Raw genomic sequence first — 21,910 nt, 5'->3', positions numbered from 1 at the left:
GACCAAGCTCAGATTTCTCATATTTTTTTCCTTCATTTTCGTGTTTGGTTTTCACCTTTATTAAACATACCTATTTCTTTTTTACAATTTAGAAAACAAATTTTTTGTTTTTTTTTTTTTATGTTTGCAGCTACTGATGCCAGCCCTTTGCTACATTTTATTGTGACCATGTGATGGTAAAGACTGCATTCCTTAGCGTAAGAATTCCTGCTTGTTTTACCGATGACACTCAGGAACTGAATTAAAAAAACAACACAAAAACAACAAAAAAACTCCCACAATAAAAAAACCCGCAAACCACCAAAAAATCCAGTGCTCCAGAGGAGCCTGATAATGGAGTTTTGAATGACACAAAACTCCTGTTGACATTAATGGGAAGCTTTTGTGAGTGACATGAATAGGACTGGGCCTACACAGTACAGATTTATTTATCCTAGAAAATTATCCACTTCACTCTGATATCTTTACATGATTTCTCATTATCATATTAAAAAGCAGTTTTAAGTAACATTATGGTTTGCTTTTAAAAATTATTTTTATTATTATTATTATGCTTCAGGACAAGAACAAGGCACTGTTCTCATGCTGACCCACCACTCATTAGAGGTTTTTATCTGCTGGAAGAAAAAGAAATGAATGGCAAACTGTCCACTAGTAATGTATTTCCCTGTAAATTTAGAAGGGGAAAAGAAAAATCTCAACGCTGAAGAAATGAAGCTTTAAAACAGGGATCATACATACTCAGTTTCTCTGGTGAAATGATGTGGAATGACTTTTTCACAGTAGAAAGGCCAGCCACACATATGAAGGCAATATTTATTGGGATCTACAGTCTGTCTGAAGCTTTCAACTCTAGTCTACACTAAAAACAGAAAAAAAACCTACTTCTGGAGCAGTCAAAACTTGTTAGGAGTGGAAGATTCAGGTAGAAAACAAATTGATGAAATAAGATCTTTGTTGGAGGATTAAACAAACGAGACAGCTGAAGCAACATCAACTCCACAGTGGAGTCAGGGAATCCGTTTGCTTCACCCGCGGGTTTTTAACTTCCTGATGTTTTCACTCCTTAGTCCCAGATGTTATCCTGCATCTCCTCTGGGTGCCCGGCGCGGGCCCCCGCGGAGGAGAGCGCGGAGCTCTGGGAGAGCACTCCCGACTGCTCCGGGGAGTGGGCGGGAAGGTGTGTGAGCCCATCCACACTCCCCTCCCACGGCACCCCACATCGCCTACGCTGACAGAAACAGCTCGTCCAAGAAAAAAGTGGGGAGTGAGGGGTGGGGAAAGAAAGAAAAAAATAAAAAGGAACCACTTGGCTTGATGCTTGCAGTATTCACCCTAAGAGATTACAACTTTAAATACCACTGGACTACGGACATCAATGGCCATACCATTTACAAACTACACAGACCTCACTTCCCTTGGGTGATAAATATTACAGAGACAAGAGTATTTCATCTGAGCAAATAAGAAAATCCAGGAGTTTCACATGCAAAGGATTAATTATTTTTCCTCATATCTGGGGACAGCGGAGTGCTGGAATAAATGTAATAGTGTGTTTTGCTTTAAAAGTCAGCCACGGTTCAGTGAACAGGCTGACACGCTATTTCATGTGAGAAAAGAAGCTGTGATTTAATCTCATTTTCACTAGCTAGATTCCTAGCTAATATCTGGGGATAGTGAAGCCTGCATTCACTGTAAGACATCTGCATTATATACCGTTTGGCCCTCTGTATTTCCACAGAGCATAGGTGAAAAATTAGCTGGGTTTCTTCCACCTGCTGTGCGACAGTGGTAAAACTCTATATACTCACAAATGTAGAAATATTCCCGGCCTGGCCTGAACTCAAATCCTAGCGAGAAGGGCGTGAAGAGCTGGAACTTTTCCGAGAACTTCAATGGTCCATTCGGGGAATGCGGCCGATTACACTCCCACCTCTTGAACCCTTTGGAGGTGTGATCACAGGAGCTGTAGCCATCAAAGTTCACCATGTACAGAACATAGCGTTCGGTCTTATCTTCTGGCACTGAGTCTTCATAGTGAGGGCAGAACACATCCAGGTAGTCATTGATGCAGACATCGATGTGGTAGTCGCCCCGCTGGAATCTGAAATCACACAGAGTTCAGGCATAAGCACAGTTAACTCAGGATGACCTTGTTGCAGGGTATCATTTTCATAAAAGGGGCATCACTAATAGTGCTTCATTTCACTCCAGCCATGCATATTCACTCTCAAAAATAACCCTTACAATTCACCAGAGCTATCAGAGACTGCTTACGCAGGACTACGATCATACAGCCTTCTGGGTAAAGGTTTTGGTCTCTTCTCTTACTAAATGAGTCCGTTGCTAACACACATCAACTTATAGGCTTTCTTTTCGTATGGTTTATTGAATTAAAACAGAAAAAAAAAACAACAAAGAAAGTATCTGCTTTATTTGGTTGTGGTCTTTTTTTTTAATTAGAGAAAGAGCAAGAAGAAGCAAAGAAGCCAAAGCTGTATCAGCCTCCCCAAATCACTGCCTAAATAAACATCTACATATGCATGCAAATAAATAACCCAAACACATCCTCTTCTCTGAATCAGGCAGTAATCACCCCTGTGCTGAAAGCTGATTTGACTGCAAGTACTTAAAGTTACTATAAGAGCACAAACAGGTTTCCTCTGTCTTCAAGAATAGCAGCAGTTTGTCAAGATGCAAAGAAAAGCCTGTATCGCTTTTTAAAGATATTTGAAAAACAGTGCATCTCCTGTGCCCAAAGTACACAGTGGAGACATTGCTCTGTTCAGATAAATGGATTCTGGGATACGAATTATCAGCACTCAGCCTAATGTGACAGTTCTGGATGAGTGCCAGCTAAGAAATGCAGCACAAGGCACGAGACCAGATGCACTTTATTATTACTATTATTATTACTGAGGACTCGTTAGAGATGTGGGGCTCTTGTTTTGTTGGGGGTGGGGAAGGCGTCCCTTTTTCTCCCCTCCATTTTTCACTTACTTCTCTAATGCCTACCATAGTATCTGGAAGAAACTACAGGAACAAAATCACTGCCTCCATGGGAGCTTATACCATGATGGATTTAATGATTCCATAAACCAGGTCTGTACGTCTATCAAACTCCCCGGGGCAGGCAAAGAAACCAACCACTGACCTACTCCACTTCAGGCTGACTGGGCTACTTGTAGCTTCTCTCATTCACGGCTGCAGTTGTCAAGTGTACCACAGAGCAATAAAAAGGCCATGACAGATTTAACTATAATACTTCTTTTTAGCTGAGGGGCATATTTTAAACACCTGATGGGCTTGAAATCTGCCATCTGGATCCTTCTATCTAATTTCAGAGAAAAAGCAATGATCTGCTGGCCCTCCAAGGATAAATTCAGAGCAAACTACACCTTTTCATATCCCTACAATAATTTAACTTCAATAAAATAGCTTTTTAAAGGGGAAAAACTGAACACGCATCAAAGCATGATATATCTGTATAATTTCAGCCAGTGCACAGCCTTACGGTTCCTTTCTGTAACATGGAAAAGCCTCTCTGAACCACGATTCTTCCAGGAGAATTTACATTTATCTAAATCATCAGTTAAAAATATATTTTTGTACTCCACTGCTTTCAAAACCTGTCACCAGAATAGATACTGTCTTAACACATTTGCAAAAATGTATTGTTTTCAAATTGGTGTCTGTTCTCTGTATCAGTTAACTGTATGCCATTTTTTACAGGTAATGAAAAAGAGTATCTTAAAAGTTATGAATAGGAAAGCCACATTCTGGTAATTGTATCACTATGGTTTTTTTTTAATTACAGTTTTAGTAAGTAAAAATGAATATATATGTATTTTTTTATATATGCATGTGCTTGTGTGTGCGTGCCTTTTTTTTTTAACCTTGCAGGTGACAGACAATGCAGTTTTCTCAAGGGATTCTCAAGGTCATCTCTTATATCAGCTTGTGCCTTCACCATAATGCCCAATTACAGTTTTGTGACAGAAACTATATGCTTTCAGAACTACACTTACATAATTGTAGACGTTCAGAATCAGAGTGTTCTCCTTAACATTAGACTTTCACAACACAACCAACCTTATGTGAACTGCTTCTCCACATTCCCTTTAAGTCAATGGAGAGAAGCAGGAACTTCCCAAATCCAATTCATCTGGCCTGTTTAGGCCCAAGGTACACTGGGATGTGACGGATCACACGGCAGAAGCAGCTACTTCTCTCCTTTAACCAAAATAAGAGTCTAGACAGACACTTCCCAGACAGTCTGTACTGTAAACAGCTGAATTTGAAGGGAAGAATCCAACCACAGTCTATGATAACAGAGATGACAAGTACCAAGAGACAGACAACTAAATTTCTGATCACACCTCAAATCCACTGAATTAGCAATGAAATCAAACTTGTAATCTGCACCAGTGAGCTGTTCTACCCAATACTGCACACAAAGAGCTCACCTGACTCCCTTTTGGCAAAGTCCCCAACTGTATTCTTGTTAATCAAACCAAACTGCAACACAACTGTCCTCTTTGGCCACTGGTATTTTGGTAGACTCATTAACTGCTGGAGCAGTTAAGTGTCTTCGTTCGCCGCAGCCCACTCTTGCCAGTCAAACACATGGGAAGTAAGAGACAAGCACTGCCTGCAAAGCAGGTCTGAGGGTGAAGCACACAACCAAGACCTTTTTATCCCAGTGTCCTTTCCTTCCCGCTCCCCTGCTCTCTCAATATTTTCATTCCACAGTCATTTGCCATAGCCGGAAAGTGTTTACATTTACATGTCTAAAAAAGGGAGAAGATCGTGCATATTTCAAGTGATCTAAACTGGCCTTTAGCCAACACTGCTGGCACAGCAGTGAACCTGCTCCAGGGAAAACATGTACCAAGGTATTTTATCAAGCTGCTCTGAGTGAAGTCTCTTCACTCTATATAGCAACAGCAATACTGAACAGCAATTATAAGCCAACTAAGAAGCAGAAAGCCGGTATTTATTTCCCCTCTTGTAGTATCTTAAAGAACTCGGTAATCAAAACCTCAGCATGCATACGGAAGAGATGTAGAACTAATTTTATTTTTGCAAAAGAGGCTACGACATCTCCAGCATGCCTCTTGGAGTGAACTGAGACCATTCTCGCTTTTCCAGCTACAAGGCAGGGTGTTGTATTTACCTTCTTGGAGAGGAAACACAAAGGCCTCTAACTTGAATAGAAAGGCAAGGGATGGCCATGAGTAAGTCACAAAAAAAATCATCAGCTCAGACTCCTCAAAGCTATTAAAAGAAACACTTCAGAAGCACATTTACAAGAATTTTAAACCACATCCGAGAGGAAAACACTTAACATTTACAGGCTGTAAACCTCTTATTATTAGTGTAATGTCAGGTGTTAGAGTGAAACGAAAGTTCCACTTCAAATGAAAGCATTTATCAATGTTTAGCCACCTACATAGGGTAAGAAGCACAACACGTAAAGGGAAGGTGGAATCCGTTAACAGATATATATGTAAAAAAGACAGGAACAGCAGATCTCCTGTTGACTGCATTTAAGGTTTAAGGAGTTTGTCTCTTTTTCTCCCATCCAGAATAGAAAGCTTGTTTTCCTATGCTCTCTAGCAATGCTACTGATGTACTTCTCCTTTTCTGAGTTAGGTCTTCATCCTGTTCAGGCAGATCCTCATCTGGACTCCCATGCCCTTCTGGAACCAAGCAATAACCTGGATCTTTACATAAATCCCACTATGAGGAAGAAACCAGTCCTGTCTATGCTTTGCATAACAGAACATTGCGTTGTGGTAGAAACCAACCAAAAAGGCTTCTCAAAAACTCTGACAGGATCTACAAACCTTCTTGCAAATAATGTCATTTGTCTCCATGCACTCTGGCTTACACATAGGCAAACATAGTTATTCTTCAAGCACAATTAACCTTTGTTTTGTGTCAGGTGGCATTCAAACAGTGTCTCAAAAAACTGCATACTACAAAGCTAGCTATTAGGCAGTTGGGCTATAAAAGCTATTTTGAAGACAGAGACAGATAGTTAAGTAGCTTCAAAACCTAAACATTTCCATAACCAACAAACATCAGCTTGCTACAGAGAACTTGCATGCTGCTTCCAGCACACAGTCATAGGAATGTTTCTGTGCCCAAGTGCCACTGATGAAATATCCAGGTATTCAGGATACAGAGAAAGAACTTCATGGTAATTTTAACCACAGAAACACAAGACTAGAAAAACATTTTCAAAGTAATTAATGCCTTCTGTATTCTGTTTACCCATTAACAAAAGTGAAAGTACACAGTCTGTGTGCATGCTTCTCTTCATCATTTTAAGTTCTGAAGCATATGTGGCTTGTCTTGAATTTATTAACTTTGCTGGTCACTGAAACAAGTGATGATTTATTTAAACAGATATTTAGAATGTAACAACAGTGTGTTTGGTTTTTTTTTCTTCCTTTCTTTCTTGGAATAAACACTATAAAAATCCAGTTTAAGAACAGCACAAATAACACTAATTGCCCATTATCATTTAGATAGATAAAAAATTTCAATAGCTTCTGCTTGTTGCTTCCCATACAAATCTTATTAGTTATATTCTATAACCCTTCCTGTAAAATCGACACACCAGATGCTCTACTTCAAGATAAGCGTACTGGAAAATGTTCCTTTTACTACGTCGACCTTTCTTTATTTGGAGTCTGTTCAGTCAGGTGCATGCAGCAAGGCTTCATTGGGAACCAGGAAAGACTGCAAATAACTGCTCTAACGATGACTGGTAAAACTCTGGTCTTCAGTCTGGCATCAGAAAGGATCAGATGCAAATGGCCCCAGTTCTGCTGCCTGGAGCCTGCACAGCCCATAACACCAATGCGCAGAGGACACTGCCACTGCTCAGTGCCTCACACCAGCTGCCTTGCTCTCAAATTATAATCTGAAATCCAAAGCAACATCAACAAAATGCACTGAATCGACTTATTCTATGTACAGTTCTTCAGAAGCAGCACCGCAAAAACTTACTTGTTCTGTTCGCTAAGGAAAAAAGGCTTCTGTGAGCAGCACATGTGCATAACCCTGTAACTGCTGGTCACTCAGCTCCTCCTTTTTACTTTCACGGCCACTAGGACAGTTTTAACTAAATTTAATGGAGACAGAGAGGTCTCAGAGATAAGCCCATTCCTACAACTATCATGAAAAAGGCAGCCAGGTGAGAAGATCCCCTAAGTATCTCAACAAAGGCTGAGCCACGAGTAGATTAAGTGTTATTTGACAGTATAAATATCTCTTACAAATGCTCTAGACACGGGAAAAGCTTCAACTGGAAAAATACAGAAATAGATTGAAAATTTAGTTTATTTCTATTAGCTAGTTATGAAACTACTTGCTTAAATTATTAGTAACAGAGGGATGAGTATATAGTAGGCATTTGTATATGCAATAACACACAAAACCCAAACATTTTCTGGAAAGTGTTAGTATCTTTTAAAAGGACGACATTGTAATTGCCCTTAGGATGTGATGATGTCAGTTATTTAGCATTCCACACTACTGAGCTTGCTCACAGCTTTTGCCTCTGTTTAGGTTGCAAGCGTAGTGCATTAGACCGTCCCTAGCTTTACTCACACGCTGTGACTGGAATACAGCAGGGTAACTTGTGCCTCGTTATTCTTTGAGACAGTCCAAGCCTCCTCATTTCAACTAACTTAAAGCTGTTATGTGTGATGGGGGAAATCGTGTGGTTGTTAATTATCTGAGGGGTTGTGGGATTAAGTGTACCATTTTACTGCAGATAATTTTAAAGATGCTATTTCTGTGCTATGCAAAAATAACCTCTTTAATGCTTTTTTGCTCTTTTTACTGGCTTTGTCACAACATTTAATAAACTCTGTTCCCATAGCTCTGCTGACATCAACAATGAGTCTGATGCACAAACAATGAAGTAATCAAAGAGCTATTTTAATTTTAGCTCTATTCAAACCAAAAGAAAATCCAGCATTTTCCAGATGCTAAGAGAAGTGGGTTTGCTAACAGTAGCAAGCCAGTGACATTTCAGATCTCTAGCAGGATATTGCTACCCTGAGCAAGCAAACAAAAAACTCCTGTAATATAAAGGAGCTGTCTATGACCTTTTAGTCCTTAGGTTACAGTTTCACAAGTTAAGACAAGTTCAAAACACCATGAGAAAACACTATGTCAGAAGCAAAATACTGACTGACAAAAGACAAACAACTAATCAAGGCTGTTGTTCAAAAAAACAGTATTCAAAAATTATGCCTAGAAAAGACTGCAAGTTAAGTACACAATGCAGAGAGAAACTTATTCTCTTGTCATTAAGTCCTCTATTCAATTACCATTTATTGGAGTAATTAAACACTGGGAAAGGATGCCAGGCTAATTGTTAGATTATGATAATTACACAGCTTTGCTGTGCTACAGCTGATCAAAATAAGATGTGGTCACACGCACTCAGCTAAAGCTTCTCTGCAATCATCGGGCTTCCATGGGAAACTTATTACTATAATAAGGCCACTTATTACTAGTTCATTATCAATCAGGCAGAGAAACTTATTATTTGTAACCTTCATTTTACTCTCCCACCCATTCTGCCGGAACAAGCCTCCCGAAAGGTTGCACCCTGGTCTCTGCTTTCGGCTGGCTCCCTTCCATCACAATTACACAGCTGAGCAGAATCAGGCTCCTGCACTTGAACGAGTTCATCAGACTTCAAATTACTGTTTCACAACCGGCTGCAAGAGCCTATCACATTTCTTGAAAGAGCTGAGTGATCTCCCCGCGTTTCACTTCACATGCATCTGTTGGAGATCTACCTTCCCTTTTTATTCCACCTATGTCCCTCTTGCCTGGGAGATTTTTCACACTGCTTGGATAAGTCCAAAAGCATAAATGACAAACAAGTGAAAATCAGAAAGAACAGAGCTGCATTAAGCTGGACTTATGAGTAAAAGCGTCAGTTTTATGTGTCTTGTCTCCATGGAGAATCTCATGCTTCTACCCCTTATTATCAGCCAACGGTCCAAGAGAGACATTGTGCCTTCCTATTTGGAGGTCTGGGATTTTTTTCTTGTTAAATAACAGGATTCTGATTAGTTACCATTGTATGTGGTACTTCATCGTGCCTATTTAGATGAGACGAACAAGTGATCTGCTACAGGGACTAGAACATGGGAAAAAACATGAAACAAATCAGTCTGAGCTAGCATTTAGATTTTTAAAGAAAAGAACTCATTAAGCATGGAGTAGCTCTAAAGAATCAAAGAATGTTTGGCCAGAACAGAAGAAATTCACCAAAAAATACCAAACTCATGATAATTATTTTTATTCTGTGCTGATACAAAAACTAGACCTTTTGAAATGTCAGAAGCACCTGCCCCTGCATAGGCAACTGATCTGGAAACTGTCCTTAGATAGGACAGACCAAGGTCTACAACACTGGTGAAGTAACTGCTCAAGCTTCACTTTCTCAAACTTCATTTTCCCCACGCTTTCGAAGTTTACAGCTATCCTGCAGGTGACCACTTATAACCTTTTAATTCTCTTAACTTCCAAAACCAGGAAACCTCCTCAAACAGAGTCTGGTAAAAGTCTTCACCTTTCTGGGGAAAAAAAAAAAATAAACAAAACAAAACAAAAAAAAAAAAAAAAAAACAAAAAACAAAACCCAACATTCCACTTTTGTTGGTTGGTTTGGGTTTTGTCGTTTGTTTTTCTTTCAATAAAACCTGATTTCATTTGAAAACTTCCTAATGTGCCTTGACTGAAACATACCCTTTGCAAAACAAAGAAAGCCCCACATCAAGAAGGAGAAGGTTTCTATTAGCAACAAAGACTGCAAAACACAGGAGGAAAAAAAAAAAAACATAGGCTTGAATGGGAAAGGGATATATCCTATTTAAAATGTAAGAGTTCTTTGAATGACATATGTTGTGTTAATTCCATTAACCTGAGAGACCTGAGATACCTTTTTTTCTGATTTTATTGATGAACAAAAATTTCCGTTGCATCATAACAGTTAACAATAACATTGAATTTAAAGTATAGACACATCTTTTATTTATTTTTATGCTTTAAAAGCTCTTTAAGAAATAAATTCTGCAAAAATGTGTTTACGCCACTTACTGTTAATAATTGCCCCCTTACACTCATAACTGTGTTTATTTGTACAGCTGGGTCCTGTATTGACTTTTTATAGCTAGCACTGCAGAAAGATATATGTTCAATGATAATGCAAACATCAAAAAATAGAAACTAATTGCTCTTCCCTGAGTAGATATGAGGAAGGGAGGGAATAAACAAATCAACATTTATTTCCCACCTATAAATCTGTGTACTCCAGAGATTTTCAAGTACTGCAACACCCTCACCCACTTAACTTCCCATCATTCTGCACCTCCTAATCGATGAGCTGGACATTTTTCATTCTGTTTATTAAAACTGTTTCCTCAGACTCTGCATTTGCAAAATTTCTTCCAAGCTGGTACACATGAATGTCACCTGATCACCCAGAATTTTATTTTGCTGCAACATCTGAAGCAAAGCACTCGTTGCATCTTGGGGGCCTCAGTGACACAGTCATGCTGTGGATGATAAGGGTGATAAAGGGGTACAACAAGTCCCCGCATTGCTCCTGAAGAGGTCAGGCTCTCATTCTCAGCTGTCCCAGCTCTGACAGCTTTAATCCCCATGACTACAGAGTCTACCTGGCTATCGATTTTCCATTGCTGTGAGCATTTAACTTGCAGAGATGGATGAGGAGAGGAGAGAGGGGAAGGTAAAGGAAGAGTTACTATTCTGTCAAAGGCATCCCTTTGCCTTGCAGGACAAACTTCAGTGTTGAAGACTGCAGTAACATAATCTGAAAAGTACCACACCCAAACAGACACTAAAGGCAGCCTGAGATTTGTGTTTGGGGGCTCTATCCACTCTGTGAATCCAAAGTGTCTGGGCTGAAGCCAGTCTCTTTATTAAGTTGATTTATGGACACAAGCTCATTACTCGTGTTCACATTAGTACTACTCTAGAGCTCACCAGCAACATTTATCCCACTTTATCTGAGGTGGAATGAGGAGATCTGGTAATTACTACTCACATAGTTTTAAATGTGGTCATCAATACCATCCACGAGTGACTCTCCATTTGTCTACTTTAGACACTAACACTACACAAGATGTCAGCTTCATCTTTTATTCCACGCTTTTGCTTGAAAATACAAAACCTACCCCATCTACCTCTGGCCTATACCAGAAAAACTGCAGTTTGCTGATTCATTAGCATATGTACCTTTCTTAAAAAAGCAAGCAGGTCTTACCTGATCTCTGCTGTTCTAACGCGCTTTACTATCAGATGCATTTGGGAGAAAATAACCTATTCAGAGTTTAAATTCTTAAAAAAAACAAACAAAAATAATAGTAAAACCCCACAGGTAGGAGTACTACTACAGAGTCCGAACTGGACTCTCACAACATGTGTTGACCATGTGTCTAACCCAGAAGACACAGTCTATCAGCCTTGATGGAATGTGATTCTGTGACTGGTATTTGCTAACCCTGCCCCAGGCATGTGCTGACATCTGTTAATGGATATGGAGAACAATGCCCTATCTGCAGAAAGGTCTTGCTTCTCACACTCACAAAATGAAAGAAAAGAACACTTGCCCAACAAGCATGTTGACCTGCACGCTGAATAATAGAGATAAACTGCAGTCTGTTTCCATGAGGAAGCGTACATAATGCAAGTCAGCTTTGCAAATTTATTTTCCCACTAATATATTAAAAGCAGAGCGATGGCTAACTTGTAAAAACTGAAACCTCCATCTCTTACATACTCCTAGGGAAAAAAATGCCGCATCAAATCGCACCAGTAAATATACGGGCAGTATTTGAAAAACATATTTTGATAAAAGTGCCTATCTGTTGCATGAATATGTACTCTTGCTGTTGCATTAGAAATGCTTTTCTCTGACATTAAGCTATAGCTGTTTATTATTAATCTCTCAATCTGTCAACAAACTTAATTTAAAATATTTTGTGATCAAATTAGAATTTGGAGACTCAGATACCTTAATAACTTGTAACTGGTAAAATTTACCTCTTAATTTCCCAATATTCAAGTGTATAAAATGAAAATAATCCTCAAGATGTTTCACAGTTTTTTTATGTTTAATAAACTGTATGTTTTAAGAAGCTATGGTCATAATCCACATCCTCCAGCTAAAAGGAATCAAACCAGATGTAATATAAAATAGCCTAAGCAAAATGTAGAGAAAAAAAATAATAAATCACAGACCCACACAAACAGACCCAGAAACATAACAAGAAATTCCAGTATCAAACCACAACTTGCTATTAACATGAAAAACCTATATATTCAAATATGTTCTCAAAAGCTATTTCAACTTGCTATCAAGTGCATAAATATATTTGCAGACAATTTGCTATCAGGTAAGCAAGCTTCAATCAATAAATTTATTTCTTGCTACACAATTGCCTTGTGTTTATTTAAGAGACCCATAGGAAAAATACTTCCTTTCCTGACACGGAAACAGCATTTTAGAGAAAGTTCTATGGAGAAATCTAATAATTTAACCATGTTCCTGTTACCCTTCCATATTAGTCTCTCTCTTATGCTAGGCAAACTAGCAAAAGAAGAACAGGCAGAGTTTTAGACTGCAGACTGCAGCAGCACGAAGTAGCACAGCTATTATTAATGTTAGCATTTTTTTCTTTTCACTCCTGTAGTTTCTTCTAAAGACTTACAGCACATAGACAATAGAATTTTCTATCAGGTTTAATCTTGATACACATGGTCTCTGAACAATAAGACTTAAAATGTTTTTTCACCTAGAGAAATTTATCTTAAGCTTTGTATATCATATGAACAAGCTGGGTCCTGATTCAAACTGGTTTCTCTGTTTAGAAATATGATCTAAAAAGCTTTGCACTATAAAGTGACAGTCTGTAAAACACCTAAGACATTACAAAGATTACAGTCTAATGGGCAACAATTTTTTTTTAACTGAATGAGATCAACAAATGTTGGAATTCAATGCAGCTTTTATATTATTCCTCCCCACCTCTTTCCAAATTATGAAGCTCCCATAATGTGGTTCCTGTTATGGGTTTTGGAATTCTTATTTCTTCGAGAGTGGCCGAAACAGTTTTTCAATATGTATAAATAAAGCTTGAATTGATAAAAGGTGCAAAACCTGCTCATTTAATTTTAAATGCATGTGTAAAATATTCATATAGGAGAAAAATAAGGAGGAAAAAAATTCATTGCTCTCAGATCAATCAGAAACTTCAGAGAGGTAAAACTGAAACTATTCTCTTAATTTTCCTGTTGCATTTTTCCTAAAAGTGTTTCCAAATTAATCTTAGACAAATTCTAATCTTCAAACTGTAGTGAAATTGCTTCATTCATAACTGAATGATGATCTTGTCTGCATAAAACGTAGTAACTATTTTTAAAAGTAGAGACACTAAGGTTTAAGGTAAGAAGCAGAGAATATCACAGACAAATTAAACCAAAGGTTTCTTCCCCTGCCCTCCCTTCTTCTCCCTACTTATTACAAAGACAGAAGGCAGGTGTGAGGAAGGGATTGCACAGGTCTAGCAAGAAGCATTATTGCCTGTTGGGAAGCCTTCGCGTCGTTCCTCAGATGTCAAAGTGAATTATTGAGCATAAAAACTATATCTTCCTTTCATTCTTACTTTTAAGTACTCGTTTGGCAATAAAGAAAAAAAACCCAAACCCTAAAACTCAAGAATGAAGTGTTCATAGCTTAAGCATATAGCTGGGGCATAAGCACATAAACTGAGACTAACGAGACAGCACATACAACTTAGACCAATTGCGTTGGGAAAAATCCCAGCTACAGAGCGTCAACGTGAAAAGCAATGAGAACAGTCGTCCAGGGCCAGAGCAAATTCCCATCAGGGCCAACAAAATACTCCAAACACTACCAACTGAAGATGGCTAGATTACACCAAATACCTACATAGTCATACCTCCCCAACATATTCTCACAACAGCGACCAATCTTTTGCATAGCCAGAGGTTCGGGCTCTTTGTGCTTAACAGAGAATGATGGATTTTTCTTCATGAGTTGGTCTGATCATTTTTTGAACCCTTGGAAACTTTTGGAGTTTGGTGAACTACAGTCCTTGGATACTGAGCTGTACAGCTTGGTTGCCAAATGGAAAAGTACCTGCTCCTCTGCGCTTCTAAGCCTGACACCTTATAATTTCTACCAGAGACACAATTTGTATCATAAATTTCATAGCTAAGAAAGTAATTTATAATCTATGATGTGCTGCATTGTTTAGAAGAGTGATAAGAAATGATACATCCGATTACAAGTGTCTAACCAAATGCAGTAGTCCTCAAATTTTTACCAATTCAACATTTTCACCTTTGCTACCTGTAACAGTCAGAGGCAAGAGTGCACCTCATCAACCCCTCAGAGACAAGATTAATTTCTGGAGACAAATTTACACATTGGAGAAAAAGTAAGTCTTGATTTCCACTATCCCAGTTTGCAATTTTAATCAAAATAAACACTCACGTAAAAGAATATATTAAAATCTCTGTTTAAATGCATCTCACCAGCTCTGCAAGGAGGCTGCCACATAAAAAAGCCTAGACAAATGAAGGCTGCCTGGTTTTCTGTCTGCAATACAAGTTTACCTTAGGATTGACAGAGACAGAATACAGACCTCAAGATTTGTCCTTTTATTTTGTAAGTTCTGACTCATAACAAAAATAATACAACTGAAAAATCTTTTGTTGCACTTCAAAGATATCTTTTTAGGGATGTACACTTCATAACGAGATGGTCATTTCTTTAGGAACACTCTTCTACTGCTCAAGCTCGCTCTCTAAGGTTGTTGAGAGGTTATCTATACCCAAAGACATGTTGCAAGAATTTTTACAGTGAAGCAAATGTAATCAAACTTGGTTTGCACCTGCTTTTTCCTACCACATGGCAAGAAATATCTGTAGAGACCTCCACTTCCTTCCCTCAAATGAAAAATCTTCTCCTAAATTATGCCTTCCAAGCTCCCAGGAGCAAAAGGCAATTTAAGACTTTGGTGTTCAGCAAACTTGCAGACAACGTGCTGAACAGCTGGAGGTCATTTGCTTTGTTTTCCTAAATTTTCCCTTCATCAATGAAGTGAAAAAAAAAAACTTAGTTATTTTCTACATTAAATATGTCAAATGAAATACAAATCACAGTTTAAAATATGTTATCAATAAGTTTTGATTTATTAAGACAATAACTTAAGTATAGTAATGGATCTATCTAGCTTTTACTTCAAAGAAACAAAGCAGCCTGAATCTTCCAAATCCTTTAAAAACGGTTAACAGTTCCTTGGATTACAGAATGAAATAAACTGACAGAAAATTACTGCCTTTTGCTAAGCTATTAGACTGCTTTTGCTGAGTTGCTCAACAAAGCTGTTTAATTGTGGTTTTTTTTCCATTTCATCAGTTATTTTGCCATTGTTTATGAACTAGTTATGTTAAAGATCAAGCATCTTCAGCTTTTTAGTGCATTTTTCCCCTTACTCACACCTTGGCATGTTTTAACTCAGGCATTTAAATGCACTTAAATATATGTTAAGAGATCTTTTGTTAGATTACAGAATGGTCTGAGTAACAGGGCATGAATATTTATTCTTTATTTAAATCACAGCTATGACTGATGTAAAAAATATATCCTGACAGAGTAGCTCCAAAGCTCCCAAAAGGTTACAGATATGTGACTATTAAGGTCCTCTGTTCTAATAAGTAGCTTTGTTCAAGACAGCAATTAAGCTTATGCTTTAGAATTAAGCACATACTAAGCCAAAGGATTTAGGTAAATGGTTAAATGCTTTCCTGAATTGAGGCCTAACTGTGCAGAAAGCATTCAACAAAGCAGTGAATCTGCATGGACTACACAGTGGTGTAAAATTATTCATTATTATGCTGATGCCAGACAAAAACTACCTCAGCCAAAGAAGAATGTGTGAACACAGCATTTTATGATATGAAACATGATAACGAATAACTTCATACTGAGAATCATTCATTACCAATATTATTACAGTAATTCCTCTTATGACTTTCATTTAATTATTCTATCTCCGGGAAACTGAACTACAGATATCTTAGCAGTCAATACTTGACTCTTAATCCACAGAGGGAAAGGGTTAAAAAGCTTTTACTTTAATGAGCAGGCACTTTTTATTGCACAAAAGACAAAATTCTTACCAGGATTAACATTTTAAATATGGTTCTTTGGTCCATTAGAAGGTCATGACATCACCACCACTATCCCCACGCTAAGCAAGATAAAAAACGACCTGAGATTTTATCAATATGCTACCATTGATTTTACCAGTAATCTGAACATAGGTGGCAGCACATAATTCCTGTGTGTTCAAACATTAACGCTTAATTCACTTCCCCCATCTGATTTTCTTGCTTTTATGTGCTGCAGTGATGCTCTTGTTTAAATACCCAGACAGCAAGAGACTAAATCGTCTCCACTGGTTAGTATCAGTTATGCATGTGTGTGTTGCATAGAAACACAGTCTGTTCAAACGTGTGTGCTCATAACACATGGGGTATGGAATATCTCCTCTCGTTAATGCATTACAAATGAGTAAACTTGCATTAAGGCTAATTGAAACCTGTTCTTCCTTTCAAAATCAATTATTTTAAACTTCTCAACCTGAAACACAGAGATCATTTTCCGGTGCAGCACAATAGAGAAGATGACTTCTTAATATGTTGGGGTTGATTGGCTAAACATTGTTTCACTCATTTCTATACACTTAAAATTAGATTTTTTGTCTGCTGAACATTGATATTTAAATTATTCAAAGTAGATAAAACTCAAAAATCTCCATACTGCTGTCTAAAACTACAAAAACCAGCTCCTGTTCCCAAAATTTTTTCAGTCACAGTGGTAGCAAGATCACATAGCTAAAAACCAGCAACCCGAGTTCTTCCATCAACAAATACAGAAAAAGAATCATCTTGACATGAATAATTACTTTTAAGAATGGATTAAATTTGGTGCAAAGCTACCAGATTGTCCCAAGAAGCAATTCTTATATTCAGTAATATCTGAAGAAATCCATATTCTGAAAAAATCTCAAAAATTTTTTGTCACTCCATACTGATTTTTATGCTAGAGAAATGTTATTAATTTACATTAATAGTTCCAACAAGCTTCAGAGAGTCATGGCAAGTGTTGAAGGGAATTACCAGTTCAGTCACCTTCTGTGCTCTACTTTTTCTTCTGCCTGTGTTAGGTATAAGCTAAACATGCCTTTTATATTTTAAATACATTGGGCTTGTTTTATTTTTTTAACAATAGTAAACCACACACTATACAGAAAGAGACTAGAAGCTGAGGGAAGAAAAGCATTATTGAGTCATTAAGCGTTTTTAAGAATACAGCAGAGAAAAGGGACGATTAAGTTAATGTGACAGCTTGCAATTTACTTCAGTTACACACGGTCTGTAGACAAAAATGTCCACCCCACAAGAGCTACTGGATCAGGTTTCACCTCTGTTGCAGTAGGGCAAAGCAGGGAGCAACTCCTTCGTTTCAGCACATAAATACATGGGATGAATAGGACAAAACCAGGCCTACTAACTATAATATTTAGTTCATTTAGGCATCAAGTAGACCACTTGGGTAGATAAACTCCAGTTAAGCCGAACAGCATCGGCTGTGTGCAAAAATAATAGGGGAAAACCGGAATTAATGACTGAAGCCAGCTGCTGGCAGAAGGAGCACGTTGCCATTTACAACGCAAAGGTTCACCACATGACACACCCAAGTTGTATATTTGATTACATAGCTGACTGTTTAAATATATCTGTTTATTCTATGTGTGAAAATAAATGTTGCTGATAAAAATACAGAATTAAGTACACATACACAAACACATCCATGGTATATCAAAATAATGTCTATAGTTTTATACTACACACTAGAAACTTAAACTCTGCATTTATTGTCTAGGCTAGTAAGCTTTCTCTTTTGTAGGATAGCTAATGCCTTCCAGTATCAGTGTAATATAAATAAGCATGCACAGAACCAAGCACTTCAGTAGAAGAAAAGAGGGTCTTAATGACAACAGGTGGAGCAAAACAGGTATTACTCAAATACTTGTTGATAGGATTCAAGAGTGCTCAAGGCCATCTGATGCTTAGGGCCACAGGAGAAATCAGCAGAGACCTAACCTAGCTAATTGTCTCCCTTGATTGTGATGGTTCTGATTAGAAGAATAATCAGCTCTCAGCAGCCCTTAGGCAAAAATGCCAACCGAGGGCTTTTTTTTTTTGTTTGTTTGATGATGATGCACTGCAGAATGAAAGCCAGATCACATCATTAAACCACTCTTCCAAATATTAAAGGGGTTCCTATATGAACAAGGCCAATAATTCCCTTTGTAATTAGCTTGAACATTCTCCTTCTGTCATTTTGAGATTGCATTCATATAGACTAAAAAAATGCTGATCTCTAGTTTTTCTTGGATATGGAGAACCAGTCATACTTGGTGACTGAAAAACAAGAGCTGTGAAATTACAGCAGTTCCTGGATCAGCAAAAGGTTACCTCATGTTAAATTAAATTATTAAGAGCTGGTTGCATATGACACAAATCAATTTGAATTCTTTTTTATCAGTGTTTTGACCGATTTTATCTAAATATGTCCATCCACAATAAAACATCCATTTTCCTTTCTGTAATTGACTACATCATCTCTCCCAGTTTTTTTCACTACATAATTTACATTCCCAGTCACCAGGAAAACTTCAAGCCAGACATACTCAAAACAGATTTCATACTTCATTTTCTTGGTACCGCTCTCTTCGGTATTCTGAGACTTTTGGTTTCCAACTACAATAATTTCATCCTTCCATTAGTTGCTTGCTGCTGTAAAAAATGCGAGTATTCATTTGAATGCAGGGTAATATGTATTGACAATTACATTCCCAGGCTAGTAATTTTAAGAAGCACGTCTTGCCACCATTTTTGCACCATGGTAGATTAGCTGATTTAATAACTTCCAAAACTGTTAAGCATATCACACACAAAAAGCTTAAAAGCAAAGGAACAAAGGAGCTCAAAACAGTTTTTCATAACCGTCTAGCTATCATGCACACAGAAGGAAAGGCTTAAGAGCAGCTTTCAGTGCTTAAGTTATGCAAGGAGATCTAGGCATCCTTCCACACAGCTGACTGAAAAAGCAGACCAAACGCATGTCTTCAAAAGAATTATCTACAATGTGATACCAGCCGTTTCATAAGGGAAAGTGAAGTCTGAAACAACTGATCTTTCACGTCCCCCCTTCAAGAATGTCCACATTAATAAAATTAAATACCTCACCAACAACAAGGTATAAATCTCTGAACAGCAAAAAAAATTAAAATCAACAGTCACTGAGTACACTTGACACCTGAAGGTAATTACATGTATGGGAATCCTTACAGGAGCGATTTCTCCTGTGTCCATTTTGAGCTATTTATCTTACAGAAAGTTCACCGAAAGAATGTGTCAAACTGTCTATTAAAGGGACAACCAAAATATGCAATAAACACATCCATATTTTAGCCTCTGACCCTTGAAAGCTGGTGCATTTTTTACATTCTTCTTGTCAGGATAAGCAAGAATCAGCTAGCTGTGCGTATCCTTGCCCAAACCTGCTCACACTGCTAACAGGTCTTGTCCAGGGAGAGATGCGCAGGACCCTTACATTTACAGCTGTCAAGTGTGTTGCCGGAAATCATTTAACCAAAGAAGGAATGAGTAAACGTGTGAAAGAGCTTACTGCAGACCTCGTTCATACATCCTCTACGTGTCAGGAGACCATATGTCTTTGCCAAATAGAAATTTGCTTGAAACAATAACCATCCCCTGCTCTCAGAATGCTGTGCAAGTACTGAAAGAAAAAAATACATTTTTCCCCAACCACAACTCCCTCCATCCAAACAAATGCCGACTGACAAAAGATCAGCTGTCTCTCCTCAACATTGTAGTTGGGGCTCAGAGTATTCTAGAAACAGAAACTTTTTCAGATGGCTCAGTGTGAGCTGCTCACTTCACCAAGGCTGCTAATGAACTGTAAAACCAACATTTTGGTTCAGTTAACATCGGCATCCCAGCTTCCATAATAGATGACCACACTGACTTACTGAAGCAGAACCTCCGGTTTTGAGTCTTCAGCGTGTAGATTTCACCTGCATCATTTTGTTTCACTAGCAGGATTTTCTGATCATTTCTAATGCATATATACACACACACCACCTATACCTTCCCTTGGTAAACTTATATATATTACTGCAACTACTCCTCTGATATGAAATCCAGTAAGGCACTCAACAACACTGTAATTAGAACTAATAGCTAATTAAATCACCCTTTGATTGCACTGTTTTTTTCATTTATTAACTTTGTTGATGCCTGCTGGTTTACATTGATGTGATTGATAGCAGTAGTCAAGGGCACTGTCTATGCTCCTACAAATCCTGGCTGCTGCCAGAATCTGAGTCAGCTCAGGATCTTGCTTCTCTGTCCATCACCTGGTTCCTAGTCTCCACAGAGATGCTGTTGGACCTCTTCTGCAAAAGTGTTCTTAGCCCTCTCCTGAACTCCAAAAATTGGTATCTGGGCTAAAGGCTTCCCCTGCCCCCTGAAAGCAGTTCTACGGTCACAGGAGTACACGGCAACACTACAGACAGCAGAAAAGTCAGCTGCTCTCAGAACTGCCATGTAGCCAAGAAGGGTTCGTCTGAACAAGTAGAGCATGAAGTTGCACTACTTTCAAGGTTCGTAACAGTAGCAGCATGTGATCAATGTCTGCCTCAGCTTAAGGACACGTCCCAGACCTTTCAGTACCCCGTAAAACTGCAGAAAATTTAAACATCCTCTTGGAACAAATAGTAAAAATCTCAGTGTAAACACATGTTCCTATGAGCTTAACCAAACCACTGATGACCCAAAAGCAGTCTCGTACAAGAGTCGGTGCAGAAGAGTTGCCTTTGTTGCTGACTGATTACAACTTCAGGAAATAACTGTAGGTTTTTGCACTGCAAATCCCCCTCATCACTAAGCCTTAGATTTACATCACCGACAAACATTCTGCAGAGCTGGTTTGGATTGGGCCAGCAAGGTCACATCCAGCATCTACAAAACTGCTCTTGTTTTTGTTTCCAGACTGCTCTGAAGGATTTTTCAGGTCAGCATCAAACTTTTTCATTGACACTCAGTCAGCAGAATAACCTGTATAGAGTCTTACTATTTCACTATTTGCAGCTAGGGGCTATAAGATACAGTGTTCTAACCTTAGGCTGGAGACAGTAGTTCCACACTCTCTCTGTTTTGGTCTAAGGCTTTGACAACTGAAGTCTGTGTTATTTTCCATCCAGACAGCATTCTCCAGAGCAGAGCTCATTTGACTTAAACAAAGCTCCCACAGCAGGAAAGGTAAGTGACAGAAGACAGCTTTTACTGCTCTGCCCCTCTAACTTGCCAACTGACAAAGTGCAAAGAAACCTTTTCCCACACCTACAGACTTCTTATCAGGAACTTGCATGCACCTCCTGGCCACTTAGCACCTGACTACACATTACTCTGAGACCCATCAGCTGATGAGCACAGTGTCACAGCACCATGATGAGATTGTTACCGCAGGGGCTCCCTGTTGCCATTTTTTCTCCTGCAAAGAAACAAATTTCTCCACAACTTTAACATGAAGAAGGAGCTCATCAAGGCATTTTGAGAGACTGGAAGAGCGGCATGTGTTAATAACTACCCACATTATTTCTCTAATATTACTCATTCTTGTCCATTATAGTCTGCAACAAAAAGGTGGGTAGATAGCCTCCAT

The 21,910-nt window shown here is 38.4% G+C and overlaps 1 protein-coding gene across 2 annotated transcripts in view; it reads right to left on the bottom strand.

Annotated features, from left to right (window-relative positions):
- EFNA5 (ephrin A5) overlaps positions 1-21,910 on the bottom strand; it is a 209,895-nt gene that overhangs the window by 34,711 nt on the left and 153,274 nt on the right. For both annotated transcript variants that reach the window (XM_054185124.1, XM_054185125.1), the window contains exon 2: positions 1,812-2,104. In XM_054185124.1, the coding sequence (XP_054041099.1) occupies positions 1,812-2,104 (293 nt within the window). The remainder of the gene's footprint in view (positions 1-1,811; positions 2,105-21,910) is intronic.

Source organism: Rissa tridactyla, chromosome Z (genome assembly GCF_028500815.1).
Source record: "Rissa tridactyla isolate bRisTri1 chromosome Z, bRisTri1.patW.cur.20221130, whole genome shotgun sequence".
NCBI classification, from domain to species: Eukaryota; Metazoa; Chordata; class Aves; order Charadriiformes; family Laridae; genus Rissa; species Rissa tridactyla.
Note: the sequence above shows the minus strand (reverse complement) of the source record. Positions and strands in the feature narration are given on the sequence as shown.